A 19,342-nucleotide genomic window follows, 5' to 3' on the forward strand; every position below is an offset into this window, starting at 1 on the left:
GGTGTCAAAATTGCTCTAACAAGATCCAGATCAGCTGCGAATTTATAATATCAAGCATTATATGTACATATTTTTTGTATCCTTGCATAAATATTTATTTATGTAAAAAGACTATAATATAAACTATTTAGAATATTGATGATAGCTCATTAAAAAAAGTGATATATTCCAGAATGTACATACTTTTTTTGATCTTTTATTTTTAAATTAGTTCATCAATTTACGTTTACATATATATAAATATAAAACTTTTTATTTTAATATATAACGTTAAGTAGGATTATATTTAGAGTGAAATTGATTTTAAATTTTTTGCATTAAGCATACTTTCATGTACAACAATGCAAAATATACTTTGTTTATAATGTAATATATTGTATGGAATAATGTATAATTAATCAATCAGCCGTATTTATTACTCACTCTTAATATGTAGGGGAGACGGGGGCAGTTGCAGGACTTTTTCTTATTTTTTTGTCTCAATTACTCCGAGTTGGGTTGGCGTAGACTTGGCAAAACTTAACCGAATTTATCTACGAATGTTTTCCACTGTAGAGATTTCCCACATAATTTAATGTGAACAGAAACTGGAAAATGTTAGTTCTGTCTCTGTAGGCCAAGGGGGCAGGTAGCAGTTAAAAATATCGAATTTGAGTTAGAAATTTAAAAAAATCGACTAGATAATATTTAATGATGAATAAATAACTGTACTTTTCATGATATTGAATTATTAAGTTTTAATGTATTGCAGTAGATTAAGATTTAAACTAATTCACTCTCAAGGGCCATGATCTGGCTAATAAACATGCTTGATGTGAAGTATAATTTTATAAAATTCTAAAGAAGAATAGACAATGCGTGGTAAATTGCAACAGTTTTTGCAACGTTCTCCTTCATAATGAGCGGTACAACGCCACAAGGGCGTCCCCAGGATTATATATAAATATTGGACGGAGTGTTTTTTTATTTGATTTGAGTCCTCAACTCATATTTTATAGCATAGTATTCAGTATGAGTTGACCGAAACTCTTGCGGGATTTATTTTGTTTTTTCAGGCAAGTTATCATATATATTTCGGGGATGTGTGCAGTGGCTGGCCTAGAGGTGCTGTTGCCCACAACCCCAATGAAGAAATTTTTCCTTGCTACTAGCATATGTAATATTCGAAAAAAAAAAAAATTCAAAAAATTAAATTAAGTTTTAAAAAACAAATAATTGTCTGTGAATAGCTATAGATTTTTTTTTAAATTGTCCAAACATTGAATATTTTAAGAATTTTTTTTGCAACTGCTTTGGATTTTTGAAATTTTATTCCAAAATATTTAATATTCTAAATTTTTTTACAAAAAAAAAAAAATTTTTTGAGAAAAGCTATTGATTTTTGAATTTTTTTTTACAAAAAAAATTACTATTAATGAATAGCTGTAGACTTTATAATTTTTAGTCCGAAAAATTTGATATTTGAAACTTTTTCCCCAAAAAATTTAATTTTTGATTTTTTTTTTCGAAAAAATTCCAAAAACCAATAATAATAATATATATATATATATGATGCTGCGGACACCTCTGTATATACACCCTTTTTTTGATTTAATGCGCACGTTCGATTGTATTATTATTTCTTAGATCAAGTATCTGCACTTAAAAATGACTTATGGTAAGCATACATGAAAATACTGACAAATTTTGTTTTATTAATATAGGTTATATAATTATGTTTTAAATTCTATGCAACAAGCTTTTTTGATGTTCAAGAAAAAGAACTTTTGCAACTCTCTCTCTGGTCTCCCCTACGTATATATTGTTATTAAGAATTCTATTAGGAACATAACTCAATTCATTTTGATATTGTTGAATAAAACTTAATAAATAATACAAAAATAGTATACCAATCAAATTCTACTTATCATAAAATTATTCACTCTTTTTCCCTCTCTTTCTTCTAGATTGATGAACTCCAATAAAATTCAGTGTTTGAGAAGAGATACCTTCAGGGATTTGAAATCAATCAACTTGCTGTAAGTAAAACTGTACTAGATACATAATATGTAATGTTATTTGGTTTGCTGAATTATGAATATAGGTTGATTATACTTAGTAGTGTGCGTTGGTTTCGGTCCGTAATCCTAGATCGGTCTGATACCAGGATTGCAATTATTACTCTATCTGGGATATGGAAAATCTCCGATCTAATACATGGAATCAATTAATTTTACTTTTTAATTGAAAATTAAATATTTGAATTTTTTCTTTCCAAAAATTTAAGTTTTGAAATTTTTTCCAAATACATATGTAGTATTTTATTCAATACTGTTTTATAATATTGCTAATTAAATATTCTATTCAAAGCGTAGCTATACATTTGTATTTCTATATGGTAGCCAAAATTTATTCATACAAATTATAGCCAATATATGTATATATATGTTACGGGCAATGTGGAAAACTACAAAATTTCAATGGTAATTTTGACTTCTTTTTTGTAATTTGATTATCAAACAATTAATTGCAAGCAATCTGATCATTAAGGATTTGATTAAGATACAATTTGATAATCTAGTGCAGGGATTACAAGCCTGTGGGTCGCGGGCAACATTGCGGCCCGCCGAATTTTTAGTTGCAGCCCACTACTCATTCTCACTTAATTTTGTATTTTTTAGCACAATGTTGGCAATATCACCAAAACACGTAGAACGCTCATAATACGTACAAATATTCAAAAAACAGTTTAGCATTTTTTAAGTATTTTGGGATTGAAAAATTAAATCTGGCCTTTATTTATATTTGGTCTAAAAGTGAAATAAATTTGTATTAAATAGTTTTGTTTTATGTAGCCATTTTTCATGAAATTTAACATAATAGCTTCTGCGGCACATTTAAACATTTCAAGTGGCAATGCGGCCCATTATATTAAAGGTTGGACATCCCTGATTTAAGCTCTCTCTTAGTACTCAAAGCTATAAATCAAGAGGTGAAACAAAATTGACTACAACATCACGGGGAAAAATGAATCTTGCTAATGATTTTTTTTTACGTAGCTAAGGAAATCTTATCAAGCTAATAAACGCGTTCCGCCACACTTTGTTATATAGCTTTGTTTTTACCTACACTAGTACAGTAAACATATATAACTTTTTGATTTATTTTTGACACGAAATACTCTTCAAATATCTTATGTATAAAACTTGAGCCTCTAGGCTTTTAGTGCCTCTTATTCTTCTTAATCATCTTGTTTTATTTACATAGATTGTTGAAGAGGACATATTTCTAAATGGCTCTTGTATATCTAAAGGTGTACAAATAATAATAAGTTTTACACCAAGGTATCTATCTACCTATGTAGAAAGATACAATACATACATTTAATGTTTTTCTTATGCCAACAGATAAAAAACCTTTTTAAGTAATGATGTGTTTTAACTAGAACTTTGAAGAGGGTAAAAATCAAAGATTTTAAAATTATATATGAAGTGTTTTTTTGTTTCTTTTTCGTTCTTTCTTTCTGCGCTTGTTATCAGCAATAAAACTCATACGTATATGTTTTTTTGAAATGTATGTATGTACAACTACTCTACATATTTAAGATTACGTAGAATATTTTTAATTACTATACATACACAATACTCAAAGTCTAAGATGAGTGCCTTGTTTTTGGGTTAATACTCGTATTAACTACTTTACTACTTGGAAGAATAAAATAATTGAATTTGACAAAGTGTGATGCTTTTCCGTCCATTTTTGGCGTGGTAGAGTATATTTTAATTTGAAACTAGAATTGGTTCTCAGTAGAGCGATCACCTTTATGTTTGGTCATTTTTCCTACATATGATTTTTTTCTATATGAAGCATTTTTATTAAACCTTCATAAGGAGAGCAATTTGAGCTCTGTGCGTCAATATCTTCTAAAGTGATGTGATGTACTTTTAACGTTTTGTGCTACCTTAACCTTTGACTTTGATTTCTTAAAATTTAATGGCCTTTTACTGTGGCCCTACTGGGGTGTATGCAAGGGGTGGGATGGAGGGGCTGTAGCTCCACCCCAAATTTAAGAAAAAAGAAATGAAAAAAATCAATTTTTTTCCCCAAAAAGATGATTTTCTGTGAAAAGCTTTGAATTTTTTAAATTTTTTTACAAAAAGAATTAATGTTTGAAATTTTTTGTGAACAATTGAAGATTTTTGAAATTTTTTCAAAGAAAAAATAATATTTCAATTTTCCTTGCCAAAAAATTTAGTTTTCTGTGATTAAGTTTGGATTTAGTAAATTTTTTTCTCAAAAATTTAATATTTAATTTTAAATTTTTTTTAATAGCTAAGGATTTTTTAAAAAATCCCAAAAAATACATCCCCCCCCAAAAAAAAAAAAAAAAAAATCCTTCGGACATCCGTGTAATATATAAACTTCGTCCCCCAAATATGATGATGCTATGAGTCAAAAATTGTACTTTTTATATTTTTTAACTACTTGGTTTGAGTCAAAAATATTTTGCACCTGTTTGAGAATAATTCTAGTATCTTATATTTGCTACATGATTTGTGCTTTCCCGATTTTATATAAGGTAACTTTTGTGGTTAAAAACTATCAATTCAACTGATTTTGATATGTTATATTTTATAAAACGTTGAAACTGAAAATCAAGTAGCACGGTTTTAAAAACAAGGTGCACAATGTTTTTTTTCTAATAAGCCAACTACTAAAACCTATAAAAACGACAATTTTGGAATCATAGAATCATATTTGGAACGGTATAAAAGGCCTTAATATACCTAATTTTGACCCAATTATCCCATTTTTCACAAATTAGAATAACCACTTTTCTACACTAAAAATGGCCTGAGAACCCTGTGTGAGTAAAAATGACATCTATTTCGAATTAATTCGGTACATACTAAATTTTCTTTAAGTAGAATACTATTTTTATAACATATAAATGTATTATATCAAATTAAATATCCATTTTCATACGTTTGATTAAAGCTCGAATAAAAAGTGTACTTTAACTTTCTTGAAAAAATAATGATCCCTATACTTTTTAACTATCCATTCTTAAATTTGAATTTCCGTTTGATTTTGTAAAAAACTTTTTTAGTTACTGTGGATTTACTGTTTCTTCTTCATTGAAAAAGTTAAACGGGTGGGCATTCACTTAGGGGGGAAGGGAGATCTGCCCTATAACCACGCACGTCTATCCTCGTTGGGAAGGGATGAGGGTAAACTTTTAACCAAGTAGACTTGAATAACATGACAAAATGGCATAAATAACATCATAAGGAACATGGGGGGGGGTGAAATAATAAAAAGATTTCTTTAAAAATACAGTATAACGTCATCAGTGGAAATTTATTTATTCAGTCTAGTCTTAAGACAGGTCTTTAATATCAGGGCGTCCGCAAGATTATATATATTGGCTTTTTGGATTATTTTTTTAAATAGATCCAAAAATTAAAACTTTCTGAATTGACAAAAAATTAAAACTTTCCGAATTCACAAAAAATTAAAACATTCTGAATTCACAAAAAAATTAAATTTTTTCGATAAACATTTCAAATATTAAATTTATTTATCTATCCAACTAGGAATCAATCAAATACATAACTTTGTATTTTTACATTAAATTTCATACTAATTTATTTTTAATATCCTTACTCAATTTAAAAATACTATTCTGTTTTAGTTACTAAGTAATATTTACTTTTGTATACACTAAGCATATGAGAGAGACGGTTACACATGTTTAAATATTTATTAATTCAATGACAAAGTCTCTCATAGTGTTTTTGTTTTGTTTTAAGTCATTGCATGCTTGATTTTATAGCAGTGTTTATTATCGTTGGAGTTATAAGCGCTATTTATTTGCTGATAGATAGTGAATTTACAACTACCCTTTATTGATTGTTATACTCTACATACCTGTATATTTCAGATCCCTATATGACAACAAAATCCAAAGCTTGGAAAATGGAACTTTCAGCGGTCTCATCAACATGCAAACTTTGTAAGTTTTTGGATTAAATAATTAATATATGAATATCATTTCATTGTCCATAGTTGTACTTACTTAATCCTCTTTTTAGGCACTTGGCTCGAAATCCCTTTCTCTGTGATTGTCATTTATCCTGGCTTGTATATTGGTTGGATAAGAATCCCGTGGAAACCTCAGGAGCGAGATGTGAAGAACCCAAAAGAATGCATAAGAAAAAATTGACGAGCTTGAAATGGGAGGAATTAAGCTGTGGTAAGTGATTTATAATTTACTAATGGGAGTACCCAGCATACTCAGGAAGTATTAGTGGTAGATGATCAGTCCTAAATGAGGGCTCAAAATCGGAACTGTCTCTGTTAGTGGTCTTGAAAAACGTCCCAAACTTAAAAGCGCCATCTAAATAATTCCTTTTCACTAAAATAATATTAAAGTATCTCAATTTTCCGATTGGATTAGTTTACAGGGCGTCCACTGGAGGTGAACTGGAGGATGTAGCCCCCCCTCCAAATTAAGGATTTTTTCCTTTTTACTCGAAAATTTAATTTTTTTTTTTTTTTTAAATAATTTTCTGTGAATAGCTATGGATTTTTGATTTTTTTTTTTTCCCAAAAAATTTAATATTTAAATCCTTTTAAGGATAGCTATGAATTTTTGAAATAATTTCTCATTTTTTTCCAATTTTTTTAAGAGCTCTGGATGTTGGAATGTTTTTTTCACTAAATTAAATTTTTTTCTAAAAAAAAGTTTATTTTTCCTTGTTGTTTTTTTTTAAATCATAAACCCAAGCCCCCAAAAAAAAAATATATATATATATGTAATCCTTCAAACGCCCCCGGTTTAGTACAATTTTAAGTATATTTCATGCAGTTGAATATTTTACTACTTGTTTTAATTCAAGCCTAAGTGAAATATTTTTTATTATTATAAACATTGTATTCTTGGCGGATGAGCTTAGTTGATAATTACATCATTGAGCAAATTTAATTTCTGTGGGACAATTTTTGTGTACTTAAAATTTAGTGCAGGACAGTACGTCAAAATTTTGAGACTGATACATCCCTAATAATATATTATGCATATGACAACTAAAAGGGATGATCTGCAGATGGTTTTAAATGCTTAAATATAAGAGATTAAAAGCATTTGTGGATGTGTGAAAATTATTCTGTTGTTTTTCCAAGGATTTTATGGGAATTCGATATGCTTACATGCTGCATATATACGCTATAAAGATTAAAGATAAGCCCTATAATTTTTTCCCTCCTCTTTAAAAAACCATTATTCAGAGAGCAAAACCCATTGCTCTAAAAATTATTTATGGACAAGGGTGTTTGCAGGGGAGGGTTGTAGCTCCTCCCCCTCCCAAATTAAGGAATTTTTACTTTTTTACGAGATAAGTTATAATTTAATTTTTCAAAAAAATTTAATTTTCTGTTAATAACTATCGGTTTTTGAAATTTTTCTCCAAAAAAATTAATATTTGAATATTTTTTCAAAAATTTTTATATGTGAAATTTAGTTTATAAATTTTTTCTCTAAAAATTTAATTTTTTGAGAATAGCTATTGATTTTTGAATTTTTTTTTGTAAATAGCTGTGGATTTTTGAATTTTTTTTTTTTTTGTAAATAGCTGTGAATTTTTGAAGTTTTTTTTTAAATTTCCAAAAATCAAGCCCCCCGAAAAAATTAATCCTGCAAACACTTCTCATGAATGCACCTCATGGTGTGCCCCATTTAGTGTAAGTTTGGTCCAGTGACTGCATTTCGAATTAGTCCCCCCCCCACCCCCTCATTCAGTCTTTTTTTCTAATCGTCCCGTTAATTTTCACCATTCAACTGTCATTAGGACTTATTAGTCCGTCCTTCAGTCCTACACTCCCAGCTATCTATTTATTTTCTTCACTCCTAGCTAGAATTAAAGAGAAAAAAACGAAGAAAAGAATTGATATTAGCTAGAACGTAGAAGACTTGAGTATTATACGCTTTAGCACCACACACCTCCTACTTTAAAATTTATGTATCTCGTCTCTTTGAAAGAAGTTATAATAAAACTTCTAGAGCTGAAATGATGTAGTTAATATAAAAGACCGTTAAGAACCGGTCCTAGGACTGCAGTCTTTTTAGTTTTTTAGACCGATCTAACACTAGCCCGTTCTGCTCTATTTTTGTAACCTTACATTTTAGATTGTCCTGTTTTCGTGTCAATATCTTTTCCCTCCAGAAAAAAGACCTTTACTGCTGGGAGCAATTTAAATACTAACTTTGTCAAAGTTTGAAGGCTATGAGACCATTTTAGTATGAAAAAAAATTATATTTTTGGGTCAAAGTTGGCCATTTTTGGGCCTTTTGTAGCCCTGTGCTTTTTTAGTATTCAATGTATCGGTTAAAAATATTGTGTTCATTGATTTGCAGTTTCCCTGTTTTTATCAAACACAAAATACCCCAATTTAACCCTAGTTGTATAAGTGATAGTTGTTGAACAAAAAGGGAGAACATTATCCTCTTATTATGTTTGATATACCTATGTAGCAGGAAAACCACAAATCATTGAACACATGTTAGACCCCTTAAATTATTAAAAACACGGTATGATTAATAGCACTAATTAGAGTACATATGATTTTCCACAGGTGGTAGTGGATCTGGAAAAGCACATTCGCATTGCCCTCTTAATGTGGACTGTCCTCAAGAGTGTTTTTGTGAAGGCTCCATCGTAGATTGCTCCCGACGACAACTCAATGAGATCCCTGGAAACATCCCCACATCCACCACAAAGCTCCTTCTAAATGATAATCTCATCTCCAAAATCCCAGCTCTTGGACTCTTTAATCGGCTTCCAAATTTGAAAATACTTGATGCTTCGCGAAACATGATTGACTCCATCGAGGAAGGTGCTTTTGAGGGAGCTACGAGTATTATTGAGATGTGAGTAAATATAATGTTATATTTTTAAAGACATTCATATGTATTTGCGACCCGTCAATACAAAAACAGGCTGGCATAATTATTTTTCTTACAAATTATATTCACAATCTAATTATCTAACATTTTTATAAATGAATTATTTTGCTAGATCTTGTAGAAGCTCTTAATGACCTCGGAGGGCCAAAGAATATCATAAGAAAATGCTTGGTTATTTTATGCGTGTACTTTCTAAATTTCAGACTGATCCGTTTGACCTTTTTGGATTCCATATGTAATAACAACAAAAACAGACTTATATATATCCAGATATTGATATTTGAAAGGTCATATCGGAGCTAAACAAAGTCTCTTATATTAAATGAAGGCTTTAGGGTATAGCTAATAGTCTTGTGTATCTCTAATCATCCAAGAAATTATAATATAAAGACCAAATTTGAAGGAAATAGATCAATTAAATATTGATGCTTTAATAATGTATTTATGATATAAAACAACAGAATTTTCTCATTTTCTTGATTTGTCTAAGATTTTTTTTATGTTGACGTATCACATTTATGTATATGAATTTCCTACTGTGCACCATGTATAAATAAATGGATTGGGCGGAATCGTTTATGATCATAATATATGGTATACCTTCTACTTGGATTATGTTATTCCCTTGCTGTTTAAATATTTATACAGAAAGAAATACTTAATAAGTCGTATTTTCTATACAGACTACAGACGGTCCATAGTATGGACCACCTACACTCCTTCCTCACTCACATCTGTACTCAAATGAATGCGAATCAATGCATTGGATTTGTTATTGATATGAGTGTTTTTTTCTTGTTCTTCATGCCACTGTTTTACAAAGATTGATTGAGCAATATACTTTTGAAAATACGAACATTAGGGTGAAGTCAATTACCGCAAAAAAATCTTAAAAGGCATGCAATTTTGCATGGAAAATGTGACAAAATTTTATATTTTTTTAAATCAGTTTTTTAGGCTTTTGGAAAAAAATTTTTGGGGGGTCTGCAAGATTTTTTATTTTTATTTTGAAAAAAAAATTGAAAAAGTAAATTTTTAGGAAACAAATTTTTATAAATACTTATATATTTAGCACCAAAAAATAATTAGACACATTCAAAAATACAAAAATGTTTTCATTATTAGGTCCATATACAGTACTAAAAAAAGATTACGCTTGTTTGGACAAAGTTGGAGCATCAACATCACCCTAACGTATATATTAATACATATGTCTTGTTTTACCATAAAAATAAAAACATTAATTCTTTATATGATTACTTTTCCCCTTTTAATAATAAATGAAGACTAAAAAGTTATTTTATGTTTACTTTATGATTGTCTTTTTATTTATCTTCCATATGAAATGTTTTACCATTGAAGAAATTGAGGGTTTTTTTTCTTTTTGTGTATGTATGTACTCTTTTAATTTCCCACATTAATTCTAACTTGAATGTCAAATATGTATTTCAATGTGCAATAATAAAACAAGAATTTTTAATAATCTACTTCTTTTTCTTTATTGGCAGATCCCTTGCAGAGAATATCATCTCCAAAGTAAGCAATAAACTCTTCTACGGACTGAATAATCTACAAACACTCTCCCTCTACTCCAATAAAATCTCATGTGTCACACCTGGAGCCTTCGATCCTCTTAGCAAGCTCTCCTCTTTGAATCTGATTGCCAACCCATTTAATTGCAATTGTCATATTGCATGGTTTGCAGACTGGTTAAAGTCAAAAGGATTTACCAATGGAGGTCCTAGATGCGCATATCCAAGTCATTTGAAGGCTCGAACCATTCATTCCCTTCCTAGCAATGAATTTCGTTGTACAAGTAAGATTTGAAAAATTGATGTTGTAAACCATAACTAGAGTTGACATTTTTGTAATGAGAAAAGTAAAAATGGCGGTTGGTGGTTCTCTTTCTTCCCTATTTTCCATTATTTAATAGACGGTAAAGGTGTTAATTCTCCGTCCGAAGTAAGCATTATCCCCTACCCTTGGTTTAAATTGTCTTAAAATCCATAATAAAATAAATATATATGAATTTAAATATAATTAGAATATTTTCCCTGGACTAATGCTACTTTAAATGTTGAAGCTTTTCTACTTTATAGCAGTAATTCATTTTCTCTCCCTAAAATCATATAACAGACACCTCATATTAACAAGGGTCTGACTTTAGTAATATGTTTTGCTCTTTTTTCCTCACAAAAATGTCAACTCTAGTCATTGTGAACAATTTTTAAGCGTGCAAGAATACAATTGTACATTTATATACATATATATATACAAGTTATTATATCACAGTTGTTACTTGTACAGTCAAATTGTATCCTTGTAGGCTTAAAAATGCGCTCAGCAAATGACGCCTGTTAAACGTACAAATTAAAAAATTTTAAAACAAATAAACTAAAGTTCCCAAATATATTTAGTGACAAAAGCAAGATTCAAAAACTGAAAAAAATAATCGATAATAGTTTATGTATAGTCAAACCTGGTATAACGCTCACCTGTTTTAAGCATGTCAGCTCACTAAGCTGTCATATCCAGTTTTCAAATGTATAATTCTTACAAAATAGGAAATCAGATTTAAGAAGTCGGTTGTTTAGTTTCCCTTGACTGACTGCTTAATATAGGTTGCATTCTATTCTTCAATTTATTATTTTCAAAATATCACCTTGCCTCTCAAACAAGTGCCTCAGGTTTTCGGAAAACAAAATATAGTCACCCTAAATAGCATGATATACCAACATTAAATAGTTGCATGAACGAAATAGTTCATCTTTGTTTATTATGATTTTTTTCTCAATTCATATAGGTAAAAATGATGTTGGTTGCCTAGGCGATAACTATTGTCCTCCAGAATGTACTTGCACTGGAACCATTGTTCGATGTAGTCATGCAAAACTAACTGAGATTCCAGAAGGTCTTCCTCGTGAAACATCAGAGCTTTATTTAGATGTGAATGATATACATTCCATTAATTCAGATCGATTGAAGCATTTAAAATCACTGTCACGGCTGTAAGTTCCCGCTTTTCATTCACTCAATTCTTAATCATAAATTATAACTATTTATACAACTCCGCTTTAAATTTTGATCGTATATATATTTGGTTTTTAACTTGGTCTCTTATAAAACGCCATCTATGTACAAAAAAGAAATATTATATTTTCTTAAAAATCATTTTTTGACATTGTTAATAATTTATTTTCTAAAAAAATATTATGGATTTTTTTAAACATAATCTAAGAATGAAGATGGCTTTATTGAAATTATCTCATTGAGTAATGAAGGTAAAAAGGTTAAAAACCTCTAGTATATATGAAAATAAACATAGTTTTCTCTTTATGTACAGACTAAAGTTAGTACTTAATTTATTTGCATGTATAAAAATATATATTTTTATTTTATTTTTTCATTTTAATCAGGGACTTAAGTAATAATAAAATCAATGTTCTACCTCCGGTCATCTTTGCAAATCTGACTCGTTTAGCTACGCTTATTGTGAGCTACAATAAACTTCAGTGTATTCAAGAGGATGCTTTTGCTGGTCTCAAAAACTTACGGATTCTCTCTCTCCATGGAAATGATATTTCTACCATTCCAGAAAAGGCCTTTACCCATACATCATCCATAACGCATCTGTAAGTTCATAATCCCATTATAAACTTTTTTTTATTTCTTTCATTCATTCTCCTCTTTATTTGCAGTGCTTTGGGCTCCAATCCATTTTACTGTGATTGTAATTTAAAATGGTTGTCAGAGTGGGTTAAAACAGATTACATAGAACCCGGAATTGCAAAATGTGCATATCCTTCTCTTTTAAAGGATAAACTACTGTGGACCAGTCTCTCGGAAAAGTTTGTTTGTAACGGTAAGATGACTAAAAAAAGCTCTTTATTTGCTAAGATTTATCACAGCCTAATTTTTAATTTCAGAAGAAATCCCCTCAAACATCCTTGCCAAATGTGATTTGTGCCATACTTCTCCGTGTCAAAATGGAGCCATGTGTAACCCACTGCCTAATCGAGATTATCAATGTATTTGTGCCCCAGGTTTCTATGGAAAGAATTGTGATTCCGTAATTGATGCATGCTACGGTAATCCTTGTGTCAATGGAGCGACATGTAAAGTTGTTGAAGCTGGAAGATTCAAGTATGTACAAATACGTCATCCTTCTCCAAATCATTATGTAAACTTAATTATTTCTTAATATTAGGTGTATCTGCCCTTCAGGATTTGAGGGTGTTCGTTGTGAAACAAATACAGATGATTGTTCTAAGCACATATGTGAGAATAATTCTACTTGTGTAGATAAAATAGGGGAGTATGAATGCACTTGCTCCCTGGGTTTTTCTGGAAAATATTGTGAAAAGAAAATTCCCTTTTGTAAAAAAGAATTTAATCCTTGTATGAATGCTGGAAAGTGTATTGATCATTTTACTCATTACACATGCGAATGCAAGGCCGGATTCTCTGGTGCTAACTGTACAAAGAATATTGATGACTGTCTTAACCACATGTGCCAAAATGGAGGGACCTGTGAAGATGGTATTGACTCTTATACATGCAAATGTCCTCAAGAATTTGGAGGCAAATTTTGTGAAATTGAGCCTATGGTTGCACAACTCTATCCTCAAACTTCTCCTTGTCAACAACATGACTGCAAACACGGAATATGCTTCCAACCTCCCGGCTCTAATAATTATATTTGTAAATGTGCTCCAGGATATTCAGGTAATTCATCTTTCAAACTACAGTCGTATTAGCTACTTATACATTAATAAATTCACTTTGAATGTCTTTTTCAGGAAAGCGCTGTGAATACTTGACGAGTTTAAGCTTCATTCACAATACTTCATATGTTGAAATGGAAGCACTCAATGTGAAGCCAAAGGCGAACATTACCATTATTTTTGCAACAGAACAACAAAACGGAGTTCTTTTATACACTGGGGATAATCAACATTTAGCGGTGGAGCTCTTCCGTGGAAGAATTCGTGTTTCGTACGATGTTGGAAATTATCCTGTTAGTACCATGTTTAGTTATGAGCTGTTATCAGACGGAAAGTACCATAGGGTTGAATTGTTGGCCATCAAGAAGAACTTTACTCTTCGCGTGGATGGAGGTATCGCCCGTTCTATTGTCAATGAAGGAAATAACGAGTATTTGGAGATTAGAAATTCGTTATTTATTGCTGGTGTTCCTGAGGATGTTGGGCATAAATCCTTGAAGCAATGGCACTTAAGAAACTCGACGAGCTTCAAAGGTACGTACATATACTAATAGTGGCATAAATATTTTCATAATTTTAAAATTAAATTGTTTTCTTCCTTTTTGTTAGGATGCATCAAAGAGGTTTATGTGAATGATAAGCTCTCAGACTTCCTTCAAGCTGCAAAAGTGCGACATAAGGTGACTCCTGGTTGTTCTTTATATCAAGACGAACAGCCAACAGATCCATGTGTCGATCATAAGTGTAAACATGAGGGAGAGTGTCGATCGAAAAATGATGGCACATCCTATGAGTGCATTTGCAAACCCCATTTTACTGGGCATTTCTGTCAAATTAGAGGTAAGAGCAAAAGACAACATCCCACAGTAGTTCCAGGCATAGGCAAAAGACAACAACAACAACTGTGGATCTACTTTATTTTACAATCATATAAGTTAGACAATCTCAAGAGTTAAGATTTAAGAAACTCCAGTAGATACCATTTGCTGAAAAGTTGTGTCATATAATTATTTTCGGAAAAAAAAGAATTTAAATTTGCAAGAAAAAAATATGGTCCAAAATTTTACTTAAAAATCAATTGATTTTTCTTTTATAAATTATTTTTAAATAATTGTTCTCAATGATACATTTCCTCATTTGTTTAAAATGAAATTAAGAAATTCTTTTAAAACCAAAAAAATTAGATGCTAAAATATCCCGAGATTAAAAAGTTACCGACTTTAACTATTGGCCTGAGTCTTTGTGAAACAAATAGAGATAGTAATAAATAAATGACGCTAAGGCCGTTTTTAGTGTGAGTTGGGCCTCGAGCATAGATAAATGTCCTTTAGTTATTTTCTTCAAGAAAATTTCACTTTAATTTCAAACTTTACAATTAAAAAATAAATAAAATATGAGTCCTTATAACTTTTTTACAATGACCTTAATAAATTTATCAATATCTCCACAAATGACTTTTTTTGAGGATAGACGTTCCAATTTTCTTAATAAATCAAACACGCAGCCTAATACAAATACAAGTCCCAATGTAGTTGCATATTTGGGTCTGACCTAAAGGTGTATTCATAGCTTAGACACTTTTTTGTCAAGTTATGAACCCATCTTGAGGCCGGCCCTGTTTGAATCAATGTTTTATTCCCACAAAAAATATTCAGCATTTAGAACCAGTATGAATTCAAAATTCCTAACTCTTTATATATATAATTAATCAATTCTAATATTTGTTGAATGTTTTTAGCATCCAATTCTCAGAGAGACAGAGAACATCGACGGAAAAAAGATCGGAACCGAAGGAAGAATAAAAAATGTCGGAAGCAAAAATACAACGATTACTTCATTCAAAAGGATGGCTGCCGCTCCAAACGACCTTATAAAATGGTCAAGTGTCTAGGGGATGAGAGCACATGTGGGCCCACAAAGACCAAACGAAGAAAAATAAAGTTTGTTTGTCCAGATGGGAGCAAATATAGAAAGGAAGTTGAAATGGTTCGGAGATGTGGACATCGAAAACCTTCATGGGGTTGACGATGAATATTGCTTTCAACAACTTTGTCACATTTCTTCCTTATTTTATTTTTTTTTTAATTTTCTTTACGTTTTTTTTCTTCTTTGACTTCCTATTTTTTTTTTTTTTTTTTTTTTTCTTGTAATATGTAATTCCTTTTAGAAGACTGCTTATCTATTTTTTTATTTTTTATTATATATCTTCTTCATACGACTATTATGTGTGTAATCGTGCAACCAAGTTCAACAAATCCACAATTTGTTATACTATGGTTAAAGTTAATATTATTTTATGTTGTAAAAAAAGAAACAAAATCATTTAAAATATATATAAATCATAGAGATCTACTACATAATGCATATTATATTATATAAATATATTTACAAAAATATACATAAGTAAACATTTTAATTCCTATTTTATAATAAAATTAGTGCTACTACTATATAGAAACCGATCCAAAAAATCCAAGGAAAAAAACCGACACAAATATGATATAATAATATATCTCTAGCAATGTAATAATGTGTTTTTGAGACTTTATTATATGAATGTAGCTTGACTTTCAATTATATCATCATTATTATCGTAATTAATACTATTATTATATTCTACGGTATTTTAGAGTTCTTCATTATTTTTTTTTTAATGTACTATCCTTTGTTTTGTTTATATACATATAAATTAAAATATTATTATATCAATTCTGTAAACTCTAAAGAAATTGAGTCTAAAACAATGTTGTAAAAAAAATAAATAGAAAAACCTCCAAAAAAATGAATAAAGTAATTTAGTCATTTCATTTCATTTAGTGGGAAAAAGTAACGATGAGGCGTTACTTCAGTAACATAAAAATGTATTTTATTGTTAATTTTGGATTTTTCTACTTCTTCATTTCCCCTTATCAGTGTTCTGATTCTTGATTGGTTGAATTCGAATTAAGTCTATAAGGACTGTTTATATCACGTCCGACACTTCTTGTCCGCTAATGTGAGGCGTTAGTGTAATGGCAAAACCCCCAAAGGATTTGAAACTATCATTATGACTTAAATGATAATGGAATGTGAAAATTCCCAGCTTAAACTAAAGTTTATAATTAGAAAATTATGCTTACTACAAAATAGTTTCTATGAAGATTCATGCGGAATAAATGATTGATTTTTTTTTTTTTAATATTTAATTTAACTTTTGAAGAGATCAATTGAAGTAAATGATTTCCAATTTTTTCAATACAATCTAAATAAATTATTTATCAAATTTAACAATATTTTTTTGGGAAATCCTTAAGTGATATATAATTATTTGAGCAGTGTTTACACCACAAACTAAAATAGTTAGTTGTATTAGTGTGAAATAAGGATTTGTCTTTTTAAGTTAACTATTTTCAATGTAAGGCAAAAAAAAATATAAAAGAACATCTCAAACATTTAAAAGATAACACCATGCAACAGCATTTTGGCCTGCAGGCTGAAACTCACATTGTTACTTAAACCTTAAAACACAAATATGACCATTAAAACTTTCAATCGATGAAGGTTTGGCCTTTAAAGCCTTTTTAATAAATCAAATTTTTAAGGAATAACTAAATTTCAACTAATTATTCAATATTATATGCTACTATAGTAGATAGTTAGGAAGAAAAATTGTATTTCCTGCTTCTTGTTCTTATAATTTCCCCACAGATTCAAACGTAACAAAATGAATCTGCATTATTTTTACACCTTTTCGATGCCATGCTTCACTAATATATAACTATTCACAGAAAGTAAATACTAAGCATCAATTAAGTTGTTTTAATTCCCTTACAAATAAACTAACTAATTATATAAACACAAAAGTAATTTAATTTTTTCCTCTAAATGATATTGTAATTTATATTCACGCAACCTACCCACCTTATTATTTTTAATTTTCTTAATATATGTTAAAAATCGAATTGACCAAAAATTTATCAAAATCGACCTTTTTTTAACTTGAAATATAAGGTCTATTCTATAAGTTTGGCTATGATATAAAGCATTTTGAAGAAAACATAAAAAAAAATATAAGTATTTAAGTAAGGTCCTTCATTATACTCGATTTTTTTGGGTGGGCATATACATTTTTTATTATTTTTAATGAAGATAACATAACATATCGTTTCTTTTTTTAAATGCTGAAAGGTTTTTAACAAATTATTATTTCTTTTGATTTTCCTATATATCGTTTTTTCGAAATATGACATTGAATCTTAGTTATACCATAAAAACTTGATTTAAAAAAAGGCTTTAAAGGCTAAACCTTCATCGATTTAAAGTTTTAATGGTCATATTGGTATTTTACGGCTAATTAAATAACAATAATAAATGTGGGTTTCAGCTTGCGGGCGTTCCAAGACTTTTATTTTGTTGCATAGTGATTAGTGATATAATTAGGTACAATTGGAGCACAATTTTTCCGTTTTGTTAAAGATATCGGATCATAAATTTGCAAGGTGATGGCAGAAAATCTACTGAAAATTACTTGCATTTTAATATATTTTAAACACTGTTTACAGCAAAGTATGTTAAATAATCACCAAAAGCTTAGAGTTTAAGACAAAAAGTAACTTTATTTGATGTAGTTTTTCCTTTTGACTTCAGTAATGCCAATATTTCCTATATTAATTAGACAGTGAAGGAGTAATTGAATTTTTTATAGAAATTACGACTTCCTCATTTGGTGTTTACAATTTGAGATCCTGTCAGTTTGTGCAAAATTATTGGAAAAAGGGCAACCTAGTGGCTATATTTGTACATTAAGCAGTCCCACATCGCAAAAAAAGACCAAATAATCAATATTACCCACAATATAGTTGTCTACACGATAGGTATTGTGTCCCCAAGTATATTTGAATATTATTCTATATTCTATAACTAGCTATGCAATTTCCGTAAATTCTCCCCTTTTAACTTAATTAACAAAAAAAGTAATGAGGAGAAATAATAAGGTGACGCCATCTGTGGTTTCATACAAAGATACATCTATCCTGAAATAATGATATCAATATGACAAGAAATCGGATTTGTTTCTCCAGTTTTTTTATATATTGCCTTTCTATTAGGCAAAATGCATCCTACCAATGCAAATACATTGGTAGACATATTTCTATGGACTACAACCAAAGATCAACATATCTTAGAGTTATAATCATTTAATAAACTGAATAAAATATGCGAAGTTGCGTTATTTTAATACAAATAGCTCTTCTTTTATTGTCTACAGTAGGTTATGGTAAAGTTTTCAAACATAAATGGAGTTAAACGGGTACCCGCCTCAGAAAATAAATACCTGGATTATTTTGATCAAATATTACCCGTAAAGAGTTTTTACACACCGAGCACCCCTTTTTACAGTAAAATGCGGCTATATTTTTCATTGATGTTCCGTGTAAGGGTATTACCCATCCCTATTGGCGAGAATTGGCTGACAACTACCAAATGATTTTAAGCATTTATTTCTGGTTCAAGATTGGTGACCAAATTTCGGAATCCGGAATCTTCAACAAAAGAGGCAATAATTTCCAAAACAAGATTGTCTAATTACTTTTTTCGAGGATTGGATAAATTTGTGACACGACACATGTATTCTGATATATTAGGATGTTTGTTAGGCTCTTTACTTAACTACGCAAGATGTAGAGACTTTAGA

At 29.7% G+C, this 19,342-nt stretch overlaps 1 protein-coding gene and 1 long non-coding RNA gene across 4 annotated transcripts in view; one reads left to right on the forward strand and one right to left on the reverse strand.

Moving 5' to 3' along the window:
- The window catches only part of sli (slit guidance ligand), a 388,150-nt gene extending 371,692 nt beyond the window's left edge, over positions 1 to 16,458 (forward strand). For all 3 annotated transcript variants that reach the window (XM_071890272.1, XM_040717859.2, XM_040717860.2), the window contains 13 exons: positions 1,947 to 2,018; positions 5,924 to 5,995; positions 6,075 to 6,235; positions 8,614 to 8,908; positions 10,453 to 10,760; positions 11,748 to 11,952; positions 12,361 to 12,576; positions 12,643 to 12,806; positions 12,871 to 13,087; positions 13,152 to 13,669; positions 13,744 to 14,202; positions 14,278 to 14,508; positions 15,407 to 16,458. In XM_071890272.1, the coding sequence (XP_071746373.1) occupies positions 1,947 to 2,018; positions 5,924 to 5,995; positions 6,075 to 6,235; positions 8,614 to 8,908; positions 10,453 to 10,760; positions 11,748 to 11,952; positions 12,361 to 12,576; positions 12,643 to 12,806; positions 12,871 to 13,087; positions 13,152 to 13,669; positions 13,744 to 14,202; positions 14,278 to 14,508; positions 15,407 to 15,693 (3,205 nt within the window). In that variant the 3' untranslated portion in view covers positions 15,694 to 16,458. The remainder of the gene's footprint in view (positions 1 to 1,946; positions 2,019 to 5,923; positions 5,996 to 6,074; positions 6,236 to 8,613; positions 8,909 to 10,452; positions 10,761 to 11,747; positions 11,953 to 12,360; positions 12,577 to 12,642; positions 12,807 to 12,870; positions 13,088 to 13,151; positions 13,670 to 13,743; positions 14,203 to 14,277; positions 14,509 to 15,406) is intronic.
- LOC139906091 (uncharacterized) lies at positions 11,340 to 11,749 on the reverse strand. The gene is made up of 2 exons (XR_011781345.1): positions 11,440 to 11,749; positions 11,340 to 11,383 (listed from the first exon to the last, which is right to left on the reverse strand). It is a non-coding gene; the product is annotated as an uncharacterized lncRNA (long non-coding RNA).
- Positions 16,459 to 19,342: the final 2,884 nt, after the last annotated feature.

The sequence above is a fragment of the Lepeophtheirus salmonis genome, chromosome 8 (genome assembly GCF_016086655.4).
Source record: "Lepeophtheirus salmonis chromosome 8, UVic_Lsal_1.4, whole genome shotgun sequence".
Taxonomy (NCBI): domain Eukaryota; kingdom Metazoa; phylum Arthropoda; class Copepoda; order Siphonostomatoida; family Caligidae; genus Lepeophtheirus; species Lepeophtheirus salmonis.